The sequence below is a fragment of the Macaca mulatta genome, chromosome 18 (genome assembly GCF_049350105.2).
Source record: "Macaca mulatta isolate MMU2019108-1 chromosome 18, T2T-MMU8v2.0, whole genome shotgun sequence".
In the NCBI taxonomy this organism is placed as follows: domain Eukaryota; kingdom Metazoa; phylum Chordata; class Mammalia; order Primates; family Cercopithecidae; genus Macaca; species Macaca mulatta.
In genome coordinates, this window is record NC_133423.1 from 79,446,460 (window position 1) to 79,464,824 (window position 18,365).

An 18,365-nucleotide genomic window follows, 5' to 3' on the forward strand; every position below is an offset into this window, starting at 1 on the left:
TCCGACCTCTGATCAGAATAAGAGGCTCACACTGAGATGATACAATCCCAGCAAAGAATATTAACATTGTAGTTCATTTTTATTATTAGATTTGTCAGGTTTTTCTAAAATACTAAAAATGTTTGCAGATATCCCTGCCTGCATCTGGAGACCAGCATCTGAGCTAGATGTACATCGTTCCCCCCGGGATTAGTACTTTCTAAAAAGGGTCAGTGCTTTAACCCACAGGACTAAGTTACTAGTGACTAGAAGAAGTTGAGGCACCGGGACAGGCCTAACAAGAGGACATAAAGATTTTTTAAATCACTGCACCTTGTCAACAACACTCTTCCCAGAGGCAGCTGTGACCACAGAACTAAACAGTGACATTGCTGTTCCATGTGAAACCTAAACCAATCAGCTGTTCTTCACAGTGGACGGTGGGAGGCATCCGTTGTTTCTTCTCTCCTGCCTGTGCAGCATCTCCTCCCATTTTCCGCTGAGAGAACCTTGATTCTTCTTTGGAACATTCCCCCCTCTCTAAAGCCCCGCCTTGGTTCATGTAGAACTGTCTCTTGCTCTCTTAGCATCAAGGTGGGCATGAGACCTAGGCCTGGTGAGAATGTTTATTTTTGTTTACATTTATATATCTAAATCTAAGGGGTTTTTTTTAGCTATAAGAAAGAAAATTAGTTTACATTGGCATCCGCCAGTACTGGCCAGGAGATAATCAGACCACTCCAGTGTTCCTCTTGGAGGTAAGAGCATGGCATTCAGCATAGTGTAGCGCCACCTAATGGCTGTGGGTGGAGAGTTCCCGGCTGAGGCAAGACCTGCAGGTGCTTTGAAGTGAATGGTGCTTGAGCCACAGATATTCAAGGTATGCAAATAGGGAGTGTTTTTCTTTATACGTGTCTCCCAGCTAATAAAACTAGTTTCATCCCAGCTAATAAAACTAGATTAAATGGATAGAATTAAGATTTCACCACTTTGCAACTCTTGATGAAAATAATGGACTAGACAGTGGTCTTCAACAGCTGCCAGAAGCATTAGGTGCAAAGCTGATGGGAAAAGTGGTATAATGTTAATGCAAGGATAGAAAACAGCTAATCTTCTCATTAGCAGAAGAAACAGTCTAGGGACAGATCCATACCTCAGCGTCATCTGACTTACAACAAAGATGTCATTGCAACACAGCACTGTGGGGGAGACTGCCTGGACACATTGGTCTCCCTCACTCCATGTACAGAATCCCTTTCAGATAGATGGTAGACCAAACAGGGAAAGTGAAACAACAAAGCTTCTAGAAGAAAACACAGGAGAAAATCTCCATGACCACAGGTAGATTTGTTAAACAGGACACAGAACACTAGCCTTAAAAGAAATACTGACAAATTGGACTTTCATTAAAATTAAATCCTTCTCTTCATCAAAAGACGTCAATAAGAGGGTGAAAAAGCAAGGCAGTGGGAGTAGAGTTTTATAATACAGGTGTCTGACAAAGGACTCGGCTACAATGTCTTATTAACTGCTGTACTGCAAGCCAATAGGAAAATTATAGACAACTCAATTTATTAAATGGGCAAAAAACTTGACAGGTACTTCATTGAAGAAGAAAAAAAAAAAAAGAAGTCGTCCCAAATAGCCAATAAGCATAGAAAAGTTACTCAACGTTACTCGTTTTTAGGCAAATCCACATTCAAACCAGGATCAGATGCCACTGTGTACTCACCAGAATGGCTGAAATTTTAAAGACAGACAAATAAATAATAATCCCAAGTGTTAGTGAAGCTGTGGAGTAACTAGAACTCTCATACACTGTAGGAAGGAAGTAAATACTGTACAACCATTTGGAAACTGGCAGCATTTACCAAAGCTAAACATACAGGCACTCTGAGGCTGAGCTCTTCTGTTCTTAGAGAAATGACTGCAGAAATGAATCATCTGCCAAAAGATAAGCTTATCACAGGTTTACTCATAATATTTACAAACTAAAAACAGCCCAAACATTCATCAGCTGTTGGATAAATTGTACAGTGGGTATTCATTCAGTGGAATTCTCCTTAGCCTTATAAAAGAATAAACTACCAATATAACACCGTGGGTGATTCTCACACAGACAACACAGAGTGAAATAAGCCAGTCTCAGGAGAAGACATAGTATATGGTTCCATTTACACAAAGCTGAAGAACAGGCAAAAGCAATTGATGATGCTAGGCTTAAGAATGGATTATCTTTGGTGATACTGATGGTATTGTTGAGGAAGGAATGTAAGGGAGCCTCTTGGGGACTGACCGTGGTTTGTATCTTGATCTAAGTGGTGGTTACGTGGTATATGCATTGGTAAAAATTGAGTCAGCTATCTACTAATGGTGTTCATTGTAGGTATATTATACTTCAGTTAAAAAGCTGATTCGGAATTTCATAATGGGCTGATGAAGCTGATATCCGAACACGATGATCACTCTTAAAACCATAAAACAAAGGGACAACCAGATATTTTTTTGGCTTGCTTCCTAATGAAAGTATACTTTAAGTATCCTTGTATAAATAAATAAATCTTGAATTCTTATCAAGCCCTGGAACTACCTACCAATTTACAGGAAATACAGAGTTAGAAAGCAGCATGTTAAATGATATCACAGAGATGTGATGAATGAGAAAAATCTAGGATGTGGGACTCTCTACGGGACAGATGACCTTGTTTCCTCAACAAATAAATTCCCAAGAAAAAAGAGAGAGCAAAGAGGAGCTCACAGATTAAAACAAATTTGCAAGACATACCAACCAAATCCAATCTGTGGCCTTTGCCTAAATGTGGATTTTTTAAAAAGCAGCTGAAAGAAACAATCTGGGAAATTGGAACACAGATTAGAAATTTGATTATTTTAAAACAGTAATGTTTGTTATTTTAGGTATGATACTTATACTGTGTTTAAAAATAAAAAGTTCCCATGGCCGGGCGTGGTGGCTCACACCTGTAATCCCAGCACTTTGGGAGGCCGAGACGGGCGGATCACAAGGTCAGGAGATCGAGACCATCCTGGCTAACACAGTGAAACTCCGTCTCTACTAAAAAAAAATACAAAAAAAACTAGCCGAGCGTGGTGGCGGCGCCTGTAGTCCCAGCTACATGGGAGGCTGAGGCAGGAGAATGGCGTGAACCCAGGAGGCGGAGCTTGCAGTGAGCCAAGATCTCTCCACTGCACTCCAGCCTGGGCGACAGAGTGAGACTCTGTCTCCAAAAAAAAAAAAAAAAAAAAGGTCCCTTATCTCCTTGAGGAAAGAGGGACTGCAGAGTTGGTGCAGGAATAGTGCGGAATGAGCCTGGACCATCATGTGGTTGCAGAAAGTAAAGAAAGAAGAAAGGTTGGGGGCTTGTCAGAAAAGAACAAAAGGGCTACCCTGTTGGAGCTGTCACTGGCCAAAGCTGAAATAATGTGAACAAAATCAATATTAGTACCATCAGATTTTAGCTGATAGAATAACATTATGTATAAGCTCACACTGAAATAAATCATAAAATAAATAAGCAAATAAATAATGGGGAAAAAGAGACAGCTTTTTCTTAGGGTAGAATCTTCAAAGAGAGGGAAACAAGAAATTACCATTAGGCAAACACCACCGTGATAATTGTTACAAAGATCCACCAACGGATGCTCAAATCAGTGGGCGAGAAACCAGATATTTGCATAGTCCCAAATATCTTCCCCCCAGATATTTATTGACTGCAAAGAGAAAGATGATAACTTTATAGTGAGAAAATCTGGCGGACACCGTCTTAACAAGTGAGCAAGTGAACATCACCAGTAATAAGACAGAGGAACATCCTGAACCCCTGGGAGGAGGTAACATCCTCTCTGGTTTTCTTACCGAAATGCACGGCCTTGTTTCCAGCCATGAGAAGACATCAGACAAACCCAAATGAAGGGATGGTCTACATGTTGTAGTTTGTGATGACTTCTCAGATTGTGGCTGGGGATGACAGCTACTGTCTACTTCTGTGTTCTACATTCTTTATATTCTACAAAATCACTGATCAGTGCTCTTCAAAAGTGTCAAGGTCAGGAAACGCAAGGAAAGACTGAGGAAGTGTTACTGACTGAAGGAAGCTAAGGGGATAGGACAGCTACATCCACGATTGGATCCTGGACCAGAAAAAGGACATTCGTGGAGGAACTAGTGAGATGTGGCTACAGTCTGTGGTTTAGTTAATAGTATTGTCCCAGCATCACGTTCTTGGTTTGCATAATGTGCTGTGGACATGTGAGGTGTTCACATCAGGGAAGCTGGATATGCATTCTCTATGCGATTTTTACAGCATTTCTGCACATCTAAAATGGGTTCAGAGTAAAAAGTTTTCTTTAAAAATTGCCTCTATGTTTTATAGATAAATAATGAAATGCTAATGGATGTTTTGTTGTTGTTGTTGTTTTTGAGATGGAGTCTCACTCTGTCACCCAGGCTGGAGTACAGTAGCACAATCTGGGCTCACTGCAAGCTCCGCCTCCTGGGTTCACGCCATTCTCCTGCCTCAGCCTCCCAAATAGCTGGGACTACAGGCGCCTGATGCCACGCCTGGCTAATTTTTTGTATTTTTTAAGTAGAGACGGGTTTTCACCATGTTAGCCAGGATGGTCTCGATCTCCTGACCTGGTGATCCACCTGCCTCGGACTCCCAAAGTGCTGGGATTACAGGCATGAGCCACTGTGCCTGGCCGCTAATGGGTGTTTTTAAAGGCCAGATATGTCTTTGAACATAACCCATACTTGTCACACCAATTTTCCTGGCAGACCCTAAATAAGGTTCACTGAAAATTTTCTACCTGGGCCCTTATCGATGAAGTGTTGTATCAGAGAATGTGACCAGGGCTGAGCGGAGCTGGGAGAGGCTCTCAGTCAGGTGACCTGTGGCCAAACATTGCGGATGGTTTGCTCTGTTTGCTTTAATTAAAAGCACCTGCCCAGGTAGGCGGTCCCTCGGCCTCAGAGCCCTTCCTTGTTACCGGTTGGCCAGGGTTTCAACAGCTCGTTTCCACAGGTGTTTGCGAGATGCGGTGTAAAGTGCAGCCATCTGATCTCTTTCATAACAGGAATGGCGGAGGCCGCAGTGGGACGTTCTGCGCCATCAGCATCGTGTGTGAGATGCTCCGGCACCAGAGAACCGTGGATGTCTTCCACGCTGTGAAGACACTGAGGAACAACAAGCCCAACATGGTCGACCTCCTGGTAGGACACCCCCTCTGAGCTGTTGCATGAGACCCTCCATGAGCATTAGAATCCACGCCAGCTCCCAGATTCGCGGGGAGACTGATGCGTAGAGGAAGAGACTCATTTTCAAAATCACAATGTAATCACTTTGCATGTAGGGCTTTTTTCCTTCTTTCTTGTTCTCCCTCTTCCTCTCTTTGTTCTTCACAAGGAGACTTTGTCTCCAGCTCATTCGAAATAGGGAAATAGCTGAAACTCACAAGTGAGCATCCTTATTAATTTCCCTTCCTGGCAGTGCCTTCCACGTGGCTAAGCACTTCGTCTTCACAGAGAAGAAATAATCATAGTACGTGAAATGCCAGATTTTCAAATTATATATTTTATAAATAGCTTAATCGCCTAATATTTATCAAAGCTGTGAATTTTAGTTTGACATCCAGAATATTGCATTTAATTATGGTGGCCATATCTGAGAAAAGGATTAAAGGAGATGAGAAACAAAGGACAATGTGCAATTATTTTCTTAAGAGTATTTTATGAAATCTCTTTTTATGTGGAGCTGTTGAAATGCCAACCACTGTGACTCTAGAATAGTTTAAAGGAGGGAGCTTTTAGATTAGGTTTTTGCAGTTCTCTGTGAGCGGAGGAAGGAGCTGAAGGAAACAGCAGGACTAATCCAAGGTTGGAAAATGGCTTGGGGGCAGGAGAGGGAGAAAGAGGTGGCCGATGTGACAAGCTCCAAAGCCAGTGTTCCCAGGTCCACGGCGTCACAGCACTGGGGTTAATGTTAAAAATTAAAATAAAGGGACTTAAGAGGGAGTTGAGAGTCAAGCTGAATTGGAGAAAGTAGCCGTGGTCCCCATGCAGTTTAAGAAGTCATAATAGCAGTGCTGCTAATAGTAGTGACCAATGACAACGAGCTCCCAAACGTGTCCCGCTCAGCACGAACCACTCTCCAGGGCATCCGCTTTGCCCAGATACATGTCTCGTGCCTGAGGAGCTGCTCCATTTCCAAGAAGCATGGCTGCTGGTCGGGGAATGTGGCACACCTGCTTGGCCCCATCAGCTGTTAGCATGTTGGCTTCTGGAAGGGGCAGAAAGGACTGTGCTCCCCAGACTCCTGCTCCCCTCCTCCCCACCCTACAGGGAGCCCACAGAAACCCAAATTCTAGTCTCAACTCTGCTGCTAATTCTAGTTAGGTGACCCCAACACATTAGTCTTGTCATTTAAGTGTCCTTAAGCAAATCAGTTAACTCCTCTAGGTTTTAGTTTTGTAAACTAGGGATACCATTAACTCATGGAGGTAGCCAGCATGCAGAGAGATGTGAAGTGTTTTGGAAATTGGAAAGGGGAGAGGTGGTTGTAGAGAGTGGAGGCGTCTGCCAGGCGTGATGCCGTCAGTGGCCTGGCAGAAGGGCTCTAAGTGCCCTGGACATAGTAACGGATTTCCTGTGGGTTGTTGAAGGGCTGGTGTGGGGCTTCACTAGGACCGTCTCCCTCCCTGCATCCCGGCCTGAATGGTAAAGAGTTCTACCACCATGGAATTCCCAGTCTTCCAGGACGGAGGCAGTTGAGCAAAGAGTGGCCATGCTGTCGGCGGAGACCTGAGTTTGGGCCGGCAGAGGATAGAAACAAATGCATGAATGAAATATTCTGACTGTGGCTTCGTGCAGTAGTTAACCTCAGTAATTCAGGGACAGGTATGCAGCCTGGAGACTCTGGCTGGTACTTGGGCACAGCTGACCTTGATCAAAAAAAATGTCACTTCCTTCTCACTGCAGCCTGAATTAAGCAGATCATTAGAAACAGGTCCTTGCAGGCCTTTCCTGTAATGGCTCCGGCCGCAGCTTTCATCACTCACCAGGTTTTACGGGCAGGAATGATGGGGCTTTTACCAAATCGGTGGTGCACGTTAGAGGACGGGGGTGATTTTTCATGAAATAAATGGAGGCTTAGGTGGCTGAACCAGAAGGGAGCTTGCAGTCCCAACCCACGATTCTATAATAACTTAGGACTTTGTGTAGTTATGTGTGACCCTAATGGAGAAGATGGGATTTCTGGGTGCCCAGACCAAAGGTCAGCACCAGTTGGAGGATAAGGTCAGGGTCTGAGAAATGTAGGAAAGTTTTGCAGTTTCCGGAGAAAACTGTGACATATCTGTCACGGTGGCTGTTAGGGTATTAGATAATACCGGTGACAGAGAAAAAAGTCACTGTGCTCTTCTCAGTGGGTTTGAAGCTTCCAGAACTGAATAGGACCTGTTGTCATTTGGTTTTGTCTGTAAATACGACTTCTGTTTGGTTTGGTGTTGATATCTGTGTATGTTGGCTGAGATAATTAAATTAGCTTAGGTCAGGGTGATAAAGTCTGGTACAGTTTTATTGGGCATCACAGGCCATCTGAGGCCCGAGTGTGTCCTAAGCACAAAATGTTGCGCCAGCAGCTGAAAAGGGCAGCGTCCTGAGTCTACTTAGCTGCGTCTTCAGAGGATGACGAGCATGTGCCAGACAGCCCTGGGGGCGCTTCAGGCTGGGGTGCAATAGAGGGGCCCTCGCCCTGGCCCCACCAGGTCTTATACATCATGTGTGCGGCTGCATCCCTCATGGGCCCTTCCATTCAGAACAGGCAAATGCTGCCGCTCTATCCTCCCTGCCAGGGCGGGCGAGCGCACAGAGGGACGCTGTGTCTCTCCCCATCTCTCTTTGCAGCTCTGATTTTTCTAAATTGCGTCTGAGTGGGAAGATGCGTCGGTTCGTGCTGAAGCATGGCGTTCTCCAGGGAGATCCAGAAAGCCCTAAAGAAGTATTTCTGCACATTTTTCGCTTTGGGGGCTCTGGAGAAAAGCCAGTGGATTGCCAGGAGGCAAAATAGTTTCTAATACAAGACTAGATTTTTTTTGTATCCAGCAGGGGCAGCTGCATTTTTCCTGAACCCTTTTTCCGCCCTGCTTCTAAGTTATCCATCTCTTCAACCGGCCTCAAGTCCCCATCAAAGAACTGGGTCCCAGGAGGGTGGACACGGACAGCACAGCCTGCGATTCCCCACGACTCGCCTAGTTAGATTCAGAATGGGTCCTGGCACCTGAGCTCCTCTGAAGCGACTCTGGCTGCAGGAAAGCGGCTGCTTCACCTCGGCAGCTCCCTTCTCACTTTTGCCTTCTTTAATGGCTTTTGAAGTTCCCAGGCTCTGTTTTAACATAGAAATGGTCTTTGAGGGCCGGGCGCGGTGGCTCAAGCCTGTAATCCCAGCACTTTGGGAGGCCGAGACGGGTGGATCACAAGGTCAGGAGATCGAGACCATCCTGGCTAACACAGTGAAACCCCGTCTCTACTAAAAATACAAAAAACTAGCCGGGCGAGCTGGCGGGCGCCTGTGGTCCCAGCTACTCGGGAGGCTGAGGCAGGAGAATGGCGGGAACCCGGGAGGCGGAGCTTGCAGTGAGCTGAGATCAGGCCACTGCACTCCAGCCTGGGCGACAGAGCGAGACTCCGTCTCAAAAAAAAAAAAAAAAAAGAAATGGTCTTTGAGGGCAGAGCTTGCCTAGAGAAACATAGTATCTTCTTGCCTAGAGAAACACAGTATCTCCTGCAAGGCGGTGGGAACTTTGGAAGACTCCCCCGCACAGCCTAGTGCACTGCCCAGGAAATGAATAACTGGCACATGCCTTGGCAGGTCTGACAAAGCTGCCTCTGCAGGTAATTACACACTTTAATATGGAGTGCAGTGGCGTGATCATAGCTCAAACCCCTGGGCTCAAGCCTTCCTCCCACCTCAGCCTCCCAAGTAGCTGGGACTAAACGGGCATGTGCCTGACTGGTTTCTTATGTCTTTAGAGATGGAGTTTTGCTATTTTTCCCGGGCTGGTCTCAAACTCCTGGCCTGAAGCAGTCCTCCTGCCTCAGCCTCTCAAAATGCTGGGATTACAGGCATGAGCCACGGTGCCTGGCCTGGCATCTTATCTTAGTTCCCTGCCATTCTACACGTATTTCTCAGCCTCTGTTCTGTGTGCAGCATCACTGGGCATGATGCAAGAAAAGTAGAAGATATGGTCTCTCCCACATGGAGCTTAGAACTCACTGGAGACGCAAAAGTCCTCCCTGAACCTCAGTTTTCTCATCTGTAAAGTGGGAATAAGAATATTAAGCCTTGCCAAGCACGGTGGCTCGCCAGCACTTAGGGAGGCCAAAGTGGGCGGATCACCTGAGATCAGGAGTTTGAGACCAGCCTGGCCAACCAACATGGTGAAACCCTGTCTTTACTAAAAATATAAAAATTAGCCAGGGCGTAGTGGCAGGCACCTGTAAACCCAGATATTTGGGAGGCTGAAGCGGAGGAATCACTTGAACTCAGAGGCAGAGGTTGCAGTGAGCTGAGATCACACCATTGCACTCCAGCCTGGATGACAGAGCAAGACTCCTTCTCAAAAAAAAAAAAAAAAAAAAAAGGAATATTAATTCAGTCACAAAAGGCCACATATTCTATGATTCCTTGTCTGTGAAATGTTCAAAGCAGACAAATCCATGAGACAGAAAGTAGAGTAGTGGTTGCTGAGGGCTGGGGGAGAGGGAGATGGGGTGACCACCAATAGGCCCAGGGTTTCTTTCTGAGGCGATGGGAATGTTTCAGACTTAGATGGTGTACAACTCTAAATATACTGAAAACCACTGAACTGTGTTAAAATACAAAATTACAACACACTTAATTTGAAGATCTAATTGGCTTGTATGAGTGACCCTAGAATCAGGCAAGATGTCATTCTGTAAAATAGAACGAGGGCTCCAAGGAGCTGCTTGGAGGAGCAGCTTTCTAGAGAAGAGGAGGCTGCTTTCTAGGCAGAAAAGGGCTTGGGAAGGCAGAGGCAGGGAACACAAAGCAGACTGGTTGTTTCAAACTTCCTTCCATCACAGGGTTAAAACAGAGGTGCTGCTTTATCATGGCACAGGATTAAAACAGGGGCTGCTTTATCACGGCAGCTCGGGAACACCGGCCTGCTTCTGACTGGTGTCTGCACTTCTCCTGATGTTCCGAAAGCTGCCCTGTTTCAAAGTTCAGTTGGATGGCGGCGTGGCACTTAGCACGAGGAACTCCGTTCTGGTTTGGTCTAGTCTGTCAGGGCCTCATCCAAGCAGTGGCCTCCCATGAATTTTATTTAACAACTGTATCCCTTAAAGGAGCCAGTTTTATGGTATGTGAATTATATCTCAACAAAGCTGTTGTTTTTTAAAAAGTAGCATCAGAAACAACAAAAAAGAATACTATTCACAGAAGGCTACGGGGCTTTTCTGTTTAGGGAACTCGTCCGGAGAGTTACTTGTTACACTCAGTCATCTTCACAAAAGCCGGGGGAGGTGCTGCCGCTGCACCCCCTTTACAAAGAAGTCCAGCATTTCGTCATTCGTGCAAGCCAAATCCGGACCCCAATCCCTCCTCCCAGCTCCAAGCCTGCTGATGTTCAGCCACCCCAAAAGGAGCCCCCCAACCTGTCTCCCAGCCTGGAGGCTGGACACCAGCGGGGCTCTCGGGGTTCATAATGGGTGGAAAAGGCAAGGGAAAAAACCAACAACTAAAAGCCATTGGACGAAAATTCCAAATGGAATGTAGCTGGATATGCAGTCCCACCCCACCTGGGAGTCTGAAAGGGAGGGGCCCGTAGGAAGGTGATGGTCATAACCCCTCCCTGGGTTGATTTGTTACTCAGTTGCCAGGAGGAATCCAGGAGAAAGGGTGGTAAAGCAGTGTGTGCTCTCGCACCGGGAGAAAGAGGGCACAGGTAAGTGTAGGGGACTTGGGAACAGGGCAGAGCTCAATCAGTGTGTGTGCTAGCTTCATCTCAGACCAGGTGTAACGGGAACAGCCCCGTCCACCCCCACATGCCTTGTCAGATTCAGAAAAGAACGTGTCCCTCGTGGTTCTCAAGCCTGGCTGCCCATTGAAGTCACCTGGGAGCTTTAGAACGATTCTCATCCCTGGGCCCACCCAGTGACTGATTCGATTGGTCAGAGGCCTGGCTGCAGCAGCCGAGTGTTAAAAGACCCCGTGAGTCTCTCGTGCAGCCTAGCTTAAGAACCGTGTCTGCTCTAGACGCGGTTTCAGCCCAGGCTGCGCATGAGAATCTGCCTCTCCGCCTGCCACTCCTGGGGGAGCTTTCAGAAATACCAGTGCCCCAGCCCACTTCAGCCAGAGGCTCTAGGATGGAGCCTCCGCCAGGCAGGATGGACGTGCCACAGGGCTGAGAAAGTTGGTTTGGAGGGTCCCCGGGCCTTTCCCTTCCCTGCAGTGCCACTGCGGCGGTGCGGCCGTGTTCACAGCTCGCTGCCCGTCCCCCTCCATTCCACTTACTCCAGAGCCAGCCCCGTCCCGATCTGCGCATCTGCTGCCCAGGTCCAAGTTGCCCTCTCTGTATCTGAGAGCTGACCCTGCAGACTCAGCCTCGCCTCCCCTTTAGTAAGCCAGCAGTGGACTCACCTACAAAATACAATGTGGTGTGGGGCCTACAGCTCTCGCCCTTGTGCCACCACCTGGTGTGTATAGGCTGCCCCTCAGTAGCTCTCGCTGTGAAATTTGTAGCCAGTTTAACAGGCTGTGCACGTGTGTGTGCACGTGTTGGCGTGGTGAGTGCAGGAGCTGAGTGGGAATCAGAGGTGAGCTAGGGTCCCCAATCCACACTCCAGGCACCTTGAATCCACCCATAGTCAGTCTTCCTATACTCTTGAGGAAGGTTTGTAATAATTTTTGCTAATACCCCATTCCCTTTCCCCACCCCTAGATTCCACTTGCCCAGCCCGTGCCCCACACTCAGCACCAGCCAAGCCTGGCTCACAGGAGTTGCCCAGTGAGCATCTGCTGAGTGACTGAGCATTCTTCTCTGCAGCCAGACCCGATTCCAACCTGAGGCACCCTTTGCTGTCCTCTCCAACCTAGGGGAGGTTGTGGCTGTGCTCAGCAGGGCCTCAATAAGGAACTGGGCATGGATTTTGCAGGGGGCTTTGGTGAAGAAAGTTCTACCTATGTATTTTAAAGATAGAGTGGAAAGGAATGAGCCATTCATCATTCCAGGGGCATGCTGCTGTCTCGCTTGAGCGGGGATGTGAATTTATTGGTCTCCTTGGCACAGAGTGACTGGCCACAGCCTGGCTGGGAACACTGAACTGAAGGATCCCACCACGGTAATAGGGCCCAGCCCGCCCTCCTGGCAGAGCATCATGCAGAAGAATTTTTCCAGCCCGAAGGATCTGTCAGTACAGGGTCCAGCCAAAATCGTGGAGCTTGCCTTACTTTCAAAAGCAACCAGGCCAGCAGTGGAGGCTATTCTCTCTGAATCTTTGGAGGCCGTTGACGTGCTGTTTGAAGTGCCCATGCTGGCCGCCAGCCTGAGTTCCTTAGACACAGGCAGCCTGCGCAGACAACGACAGGGCTCGGGCCCCTGATGGAGGCCCCCAACGTCACCCACTGGTGTGCTGGCCTCGTGATGCCCTCACCAAGCGAGCCAGTGGCTTTTAACAGCAAACCTCAATTTCCAGCTTCCTTGCAGGTTTTGCTTTCTCCGGCTCATAGGTCCAGGAAGTCTGATCGGGAGCGAGGCCAGTGTCAGGGGCCTTGGTGAGGAATAGCAGCAAGTCGCCCTGGTTATGGTCTGACCCAAGGATGTGAGGAGGGGCAGGCCAGGCTCCCACCTGAGTCCCTACTCAGGGCACCTCCTCATGACTGAAGCCAGCTAATGTCGCCCAAATTGGAGCACTCAGGACCAAGGCGTAAACGTTCCTTTTTCCCCTGGAGCACAGGGATGGCTCATGTGGCTTAATTATCCCGTTCAAAAGCGAGTGAGCTGAGAGAGGAAACTGCAGAAGACAGGCCTGTACCTGGTGATCAAATGTAATCAGTTTCCAGTGTCGGAAGATTCAGGCATTTACCCAGGTGCTTGGGGGAGGGGGCACAGCGATTTATGGTCTTCCTTCTCCTTCCCCTTATTTTTCTGATTCAGAAACCAGTCATCACAGAATCTATGGGGACTGGCCGCTTGCTCAGGAAGGATAAGGTGGGAGAGGGAGAATTCATTTTGAAAATTACAGTCATGCCTGAGACAGGGCAGCTTCGGTGACTTCCAAGCAGCAGCTCCTTCGAAGCGAAGCCCAAAGTCCCTCCTGAGTTTCCAGCCTGTGTTGTGGCCTGAGGGCCGAAGCCACATCTCCCCACTAGGTGCATTTTAATATGTTAAAAGGATGGCTCTGAGTAGGCACTGAAATGAATTGCACAATTAGGCTTGTATAAAATCATTTTTATGCAGTAAGGGATTGGACCATGTAGATTTCCATTAAAAAAAAAATTGTTCCTGTGATTCACAAAAGCGGAGAAATGACGGGAGCACTTCATAGCCAACATGTCAGCCTGGTGATCTGACAACGTGGCCTTTTGGAATTTTGAAATTCAAATATTTTGAAAATAAAAGTATCAAATTCTGAAATAATAAATACTAGAATATGAATCAGAAATCTGATTTGCCTAGGGCAAGTAATAATTTTTTCCAGTTAAAAAGTTAAAAAAAAACTTCTATCTTTATTGGCATTTCATTGTGTATGGAAAAAGTGGTCTATTTAAGGGAAATGACAGGCTAGCAAAATATTTGTTATTTGCACCAGGAGATAATTTTAGGAACACCTTCTCATATGTCATCAGACTTACTTTAAAGGCAAACCAAGTCCTAAAGTTCTAAATTGAGAAAGCTGGAAGGGAACCTTAAATGTGATCCAACCCCCTGTTTTATGACCAGAGGGGACTGGATTAGCCAGGATCTCGGGGATGGTTAATAGGACCTGAGGCTCCTGGTCAGTGTGGAGCACCATGACTTTCTAGAAAGCAAAGAACAACTGGATTCATGTTTCCTATGTCAGAGTCTGCCCAGTTCCGGTCCCACCTGAGCCCTTGATAAACACTAAAGGTAGGATTCACATCATGGAATAAGCATTTTTAATAAGGCTTTATTGGAATATAATATGTATACCATAACATTTCCACTTTTAGATGGAAACAGTAGACACTGGGAACTCCAAAAGCAGGGAGGAGAGGTTGAAAAATTACCTACTGGGTATAACGTTCAGTTGTAATCAGTTTCCAGTGTTTTGCATTCCTACCAGCTGTGTAATGCACTATGAACATTCATTTGGGGGGTGAATACCCTAGAAGCCCACTCCCCACCATTACATGTATAATACCTGTATAACAAATAAGCACATGTACCCCAAATTTAAAAAAATCCCCTTTTAAAGTATGTCATTCACTGATTTTCAGTATATTCACAGAGTTATGCAACCATCGCCGCAATCCAAATGTTTAACATTTCCATCACCCCCTTAGTCCCCTCAAAGAAATCCTAGACCTACTTGTAGCCACTCCCCGTTACTCACTTCCAGGCTCTGGCAACCACCCATTGGCTTCCGGTCTTTATAGATTTGCATATGCTGGGCGTTTCATGGAAAAGGAGTATGTGCCCTTTCAAATCTGGTTTCTTTCACTCAGCAGATTCATCCATGCTTCAATTCATCCACGTTGTAGCATGTATTAGTACTTCATTCCTTTTCATAGCCAAGTAATATTCCACTTTATGGCTATACTGCATTTTATTGATGTACATTTGAGTTGTTTACCTTTGTTGGCTGTTGGGAATAATGCTCTGTGAACATTTGTTTACAAAGTTTTGGTGTAGACATACATTTTCAGTTTCCTTAGTTGTATACCTAGTAGTAGAATTGCTGGGTCATATGGGAATTCTGTGTTTAACCTTTTGAGGAGTTGTCAGACGGTCTTCCAAAGTGGCTGTGCCATTTGACATTCCCTCCAGCTGTGTATGAGGGTTCGCTTTCTCCACGCCCTCGCTAACACCTGTGATTTTCTTGCCACTGATGTTAATCTCGTGGCACTGTCAGTGATTGAAATGATCTCCTTGTTCTCTGTCTTTGCCTCTGGATCGTGACCTCCCAGAGAACTGACTGTGTCATAAAACCCCCAGTCTCTAGCAGTACATGTGTATTGAGTTGGATCATATGCTGCTTGTCTTCGTGTGTACATGCGGCCGACTTAGACTCTCAGCTGTGTCAGTTCTGAGCTAGAGACTGTTACATTACCCAAAGAGGGATAAACTATGGCTCTTGTCCTCAAATAAATAGGTTAGACTACTACTGGGGTATTTACAGAACAGTGTAGGTGAAGAAAAGGAAATTTCAGTGACAAATTAGGAGGCACTTAAGAAATACTAGACATTTTCCATTTATTTGGCAAAATGAAAAATAATAGATGCATTTCCTTGGTTGTGGCTGTGATGGGTAGAGACGGTGGTGCTGAACCTCGCTCGCACATGTGGAAGCTTGTCTCCGCCAGAGGTGGAAGAGAGCCTTCCAGTTGCGGAGGCGCTCTCCGGGGCCGGGCTCCTGCCAGGTGACAGCCCTGTGTCCCGCTGCTGGGTTCAGAGACCACTCCCAGGCTTGGTTCTGTCAGCACACTCCATGCATACAGGTGCAGAATGCTCTCCCCGGCCACCCGAGACCACACCTCAGCCAGGACCTTGTGCAGGGCTCGCTCAGGCCAAGGTACATGATCCAGGAAAGCTGAACTCAAGAAAAATGAATCCGATGCTGGGTGCGGTGGCTGATGCTGATAGTCCCAGCTAATCAGGAGGCTGAGGTGGGAGGATTGCCTGAGCCCAGGAGTTCGAGGCTACGATGAGCCATGATTATGCCACCACCCTCCAACTTGGGTGACAAAGGGCCCTGTTTCTTTAAAAAAAAAAAAAAAAAGAAAGAAAGAAAGCTAGGAGGGAGAAATTAATTCCCTGCCTGATGAAGAACTGGTCTGTGGGTCCCAGAGGATCTCAAACATTTCCCCTTCTGTACCTTTCCTCGTCCTGTTACCTCTGCCTGGAATGCCTGTTTTAAGTAACTGGTGAGGATGGCCATATACTATATCCAAACTAGGGCACTTTGAGAGTGAAAGAGGATTATGCCAAGACAACAGGCAGCGGCCAGGACCGCCCAGGGCAAACCAAGGCTGCTTCCACACTCCATGCATCAGTTCCATCCTCTGGGGAAGGTGCTGTCCACCTACTTCCCACTGCCATCTTCCCTGAGAAGACCTGCCCTCCCCTGAGCCCACCGCACACGATAGGGACCATTCCGCCTCGTGTGTTGTCATTGGGTTACCTGTCTCATCCTCCTCACTGGATCATGGACTTCTCAAAATCAGGGACCAGGTCAAGCGGCTTGGTATTCAGGAGGTGCTGATGAAATTCTCATGAGACTGAGGAATTCCTACAGACTGAAAGTCAAAGGTAAAACTGGATCAGGCGTAAGGCCTCGTCTAGGTACCAAGGGCCTTGTGAGAGATGGCACGAAGGCATTTCCTCAAGCACTCGTTACCTTTTCTTCTATCCCTGACCCTCCTGCACGAAGCTCAGTATGTTGATATCCTGGAAATCACATGTGTGGACAAACATTTAGAGTTCCCAGTGTCCAGAACCTCCCGGGAATTCTAGCCAGCACAGGTAGCAAAATACCTTTCACCCAGCCTTGTGGGGAGCATCTCCAAACAGTGAATGTCTCTGGAGTTCAGAACCGTGACTTTCTGATTCGTGTCTAATTCAAATGCTTCCCAGATTGATGTCTTCCCATTAAGACCCTACTCTACAGTAATTGCTTTACTAGGAACAGCGTTGAGATATTCTTGAGCTGACACTTTCCCCTCCTGTTTTCCAGGATCAGTACAAGTTCTGCTACGAGGTGGCCCTGGAATACTTGAATTCTGGCTGATGGCGTAAACAGCTCTGCAAACAATCCCTTTCATACCACAAAGCCAAGACGTTCCGTGGTATTTGTGCAGAAGAGATGAAGACTTCTCAATATGCTTATTTTGCTTTGCATAATTGGCTCTTTTTAAGAGCCCAAGAAAGTGTTTCTGAAACTGCTTGCACTGCCCAATCCCAGTAATGCTGCCGCCTGACAGAAACACACACACAGCCACAGTCGCCAAATCCCGTACTCCTTGCCACCGGCTTCCTAGAGCAGCGTAGACATCTGGTAAACTGAAGAGCACAACTATATTCTTATGAAGGAATTTGTACCTTTGGGGTATTATTTTGTGGCCCGTGACCCTTGTTATTGTTACAGCTGAGTGTGTTTTTGTTCTGTGGAGAATGCTGTCTGGCATTATGATAATATATTATTTTAGGTAATATTTGTACTTTAACATGTTGCATAATATATGCTTATGTAGCTTTCCAGGACTAACAGATAAATGTGTAATGAACAAAGACATGTTGTATGAGTCATCGTTTCTATCAGATTTGTATTGTTTCCAAGGGAAAAGCTTGGGGGAGGACTCAGTTCACAAAATGCAAAACTCGACGATCGGATTCACGGACCTAGAGCTTTTCCATGTGTTTATATTGTAAATATTTTTGATTTCATCAAATTATTTATTCATTAAAAGAAATTTTTGTGAAGCACAGTGAGTGACCGTCATTTTTCTTAAGGCCTGGAAACGATTTTCTGTATGATGTTACTCTATGTGAATTCTCAACTCAATAAATGATGACCCATAAGCAGCCGTGGCGTGTTCCTGGTGTCCCAGCGCACAGGCGGTGGAGGCCGCACCCGTCACGCCAGCGCTCAGCGGGAGAGAGTGCTGCCGGGGCCTGTTTGTCGGAGCAGGTAGGGTAGAGTTTTTTGAGAGAGTGTTCGTCAGTGAGAGCGCTGGGCCCGTCACAGTGGCCTGCCCTGGTGCTGAGGAGGCTCAGCCATGAACCTGCACCGTAGGGCATGAGCCCTGACCTTGTGGGGCAGCCAGGCCAGGGGCCATGGCAGGGACTTGCTAACTGGAGCATCCTCTTCCGTTCTCTATTTCCCCTCAGTCTCCAGGGGATAATATCTCTCTTCTCTATGCCTCAGGCCAACCTAAGACTTGCTGAAAGAACAGTTTGTAGAGGGTTAGAGAGTCAATGCATTTAAGGACACCGAGCTGAACAAGTTCCCACCAGAAGGGAAAGATGGCCACACATGGAGAGAGCAGCAGGGCTCCTGCTCCGCGCCACCCCGGCTCTGGCCGCTGGCACAGAGGGCAGGTGCACGGTGGCCTTGCAGTTTGCATTTAGCTTGGGTTTTAGGCTGTGTTAATGATTGCCAAGAGCTG

At 46.9% G+C, this 18,365-nt stretch overlaps 1 protein-coding gene across 50 annotated transcripts in view; it reads left to right on the forward strand.

The window, feature by feature from the left end:
- Nucleotides 1–17,679, forward strand: part of PTPRM (protein tyrosine phosphatase receptor type M) — an 829,686-nt gene extending 812,007 nt beyond the window's left edge. For all 50 annotated transcript variants that reach the window (XM_077975162.1, XM_077975163.1, XM_077975160.1 and 47 more), the window contains 2 exons: nucleotides 5,074–5,209; nucleotides 16,934–17,679. In XM_077975162.1, the coding sequence (XP_077831288.1) occupies nucleotides 5,074–5,209; nucleotides 16,934–16,987 (190 nt within the window). In that variant the 3' untranslated portion in view covers nucleotides 16,988–17,679. The remainder of the gene's footprint in view (nucleotides 1–5,073; nucleotides 5,210–16,933) is intronic.
- The last annotated feature ends 686 nt before the right edge of the window (nucleotides 17,680–18,365 follow it).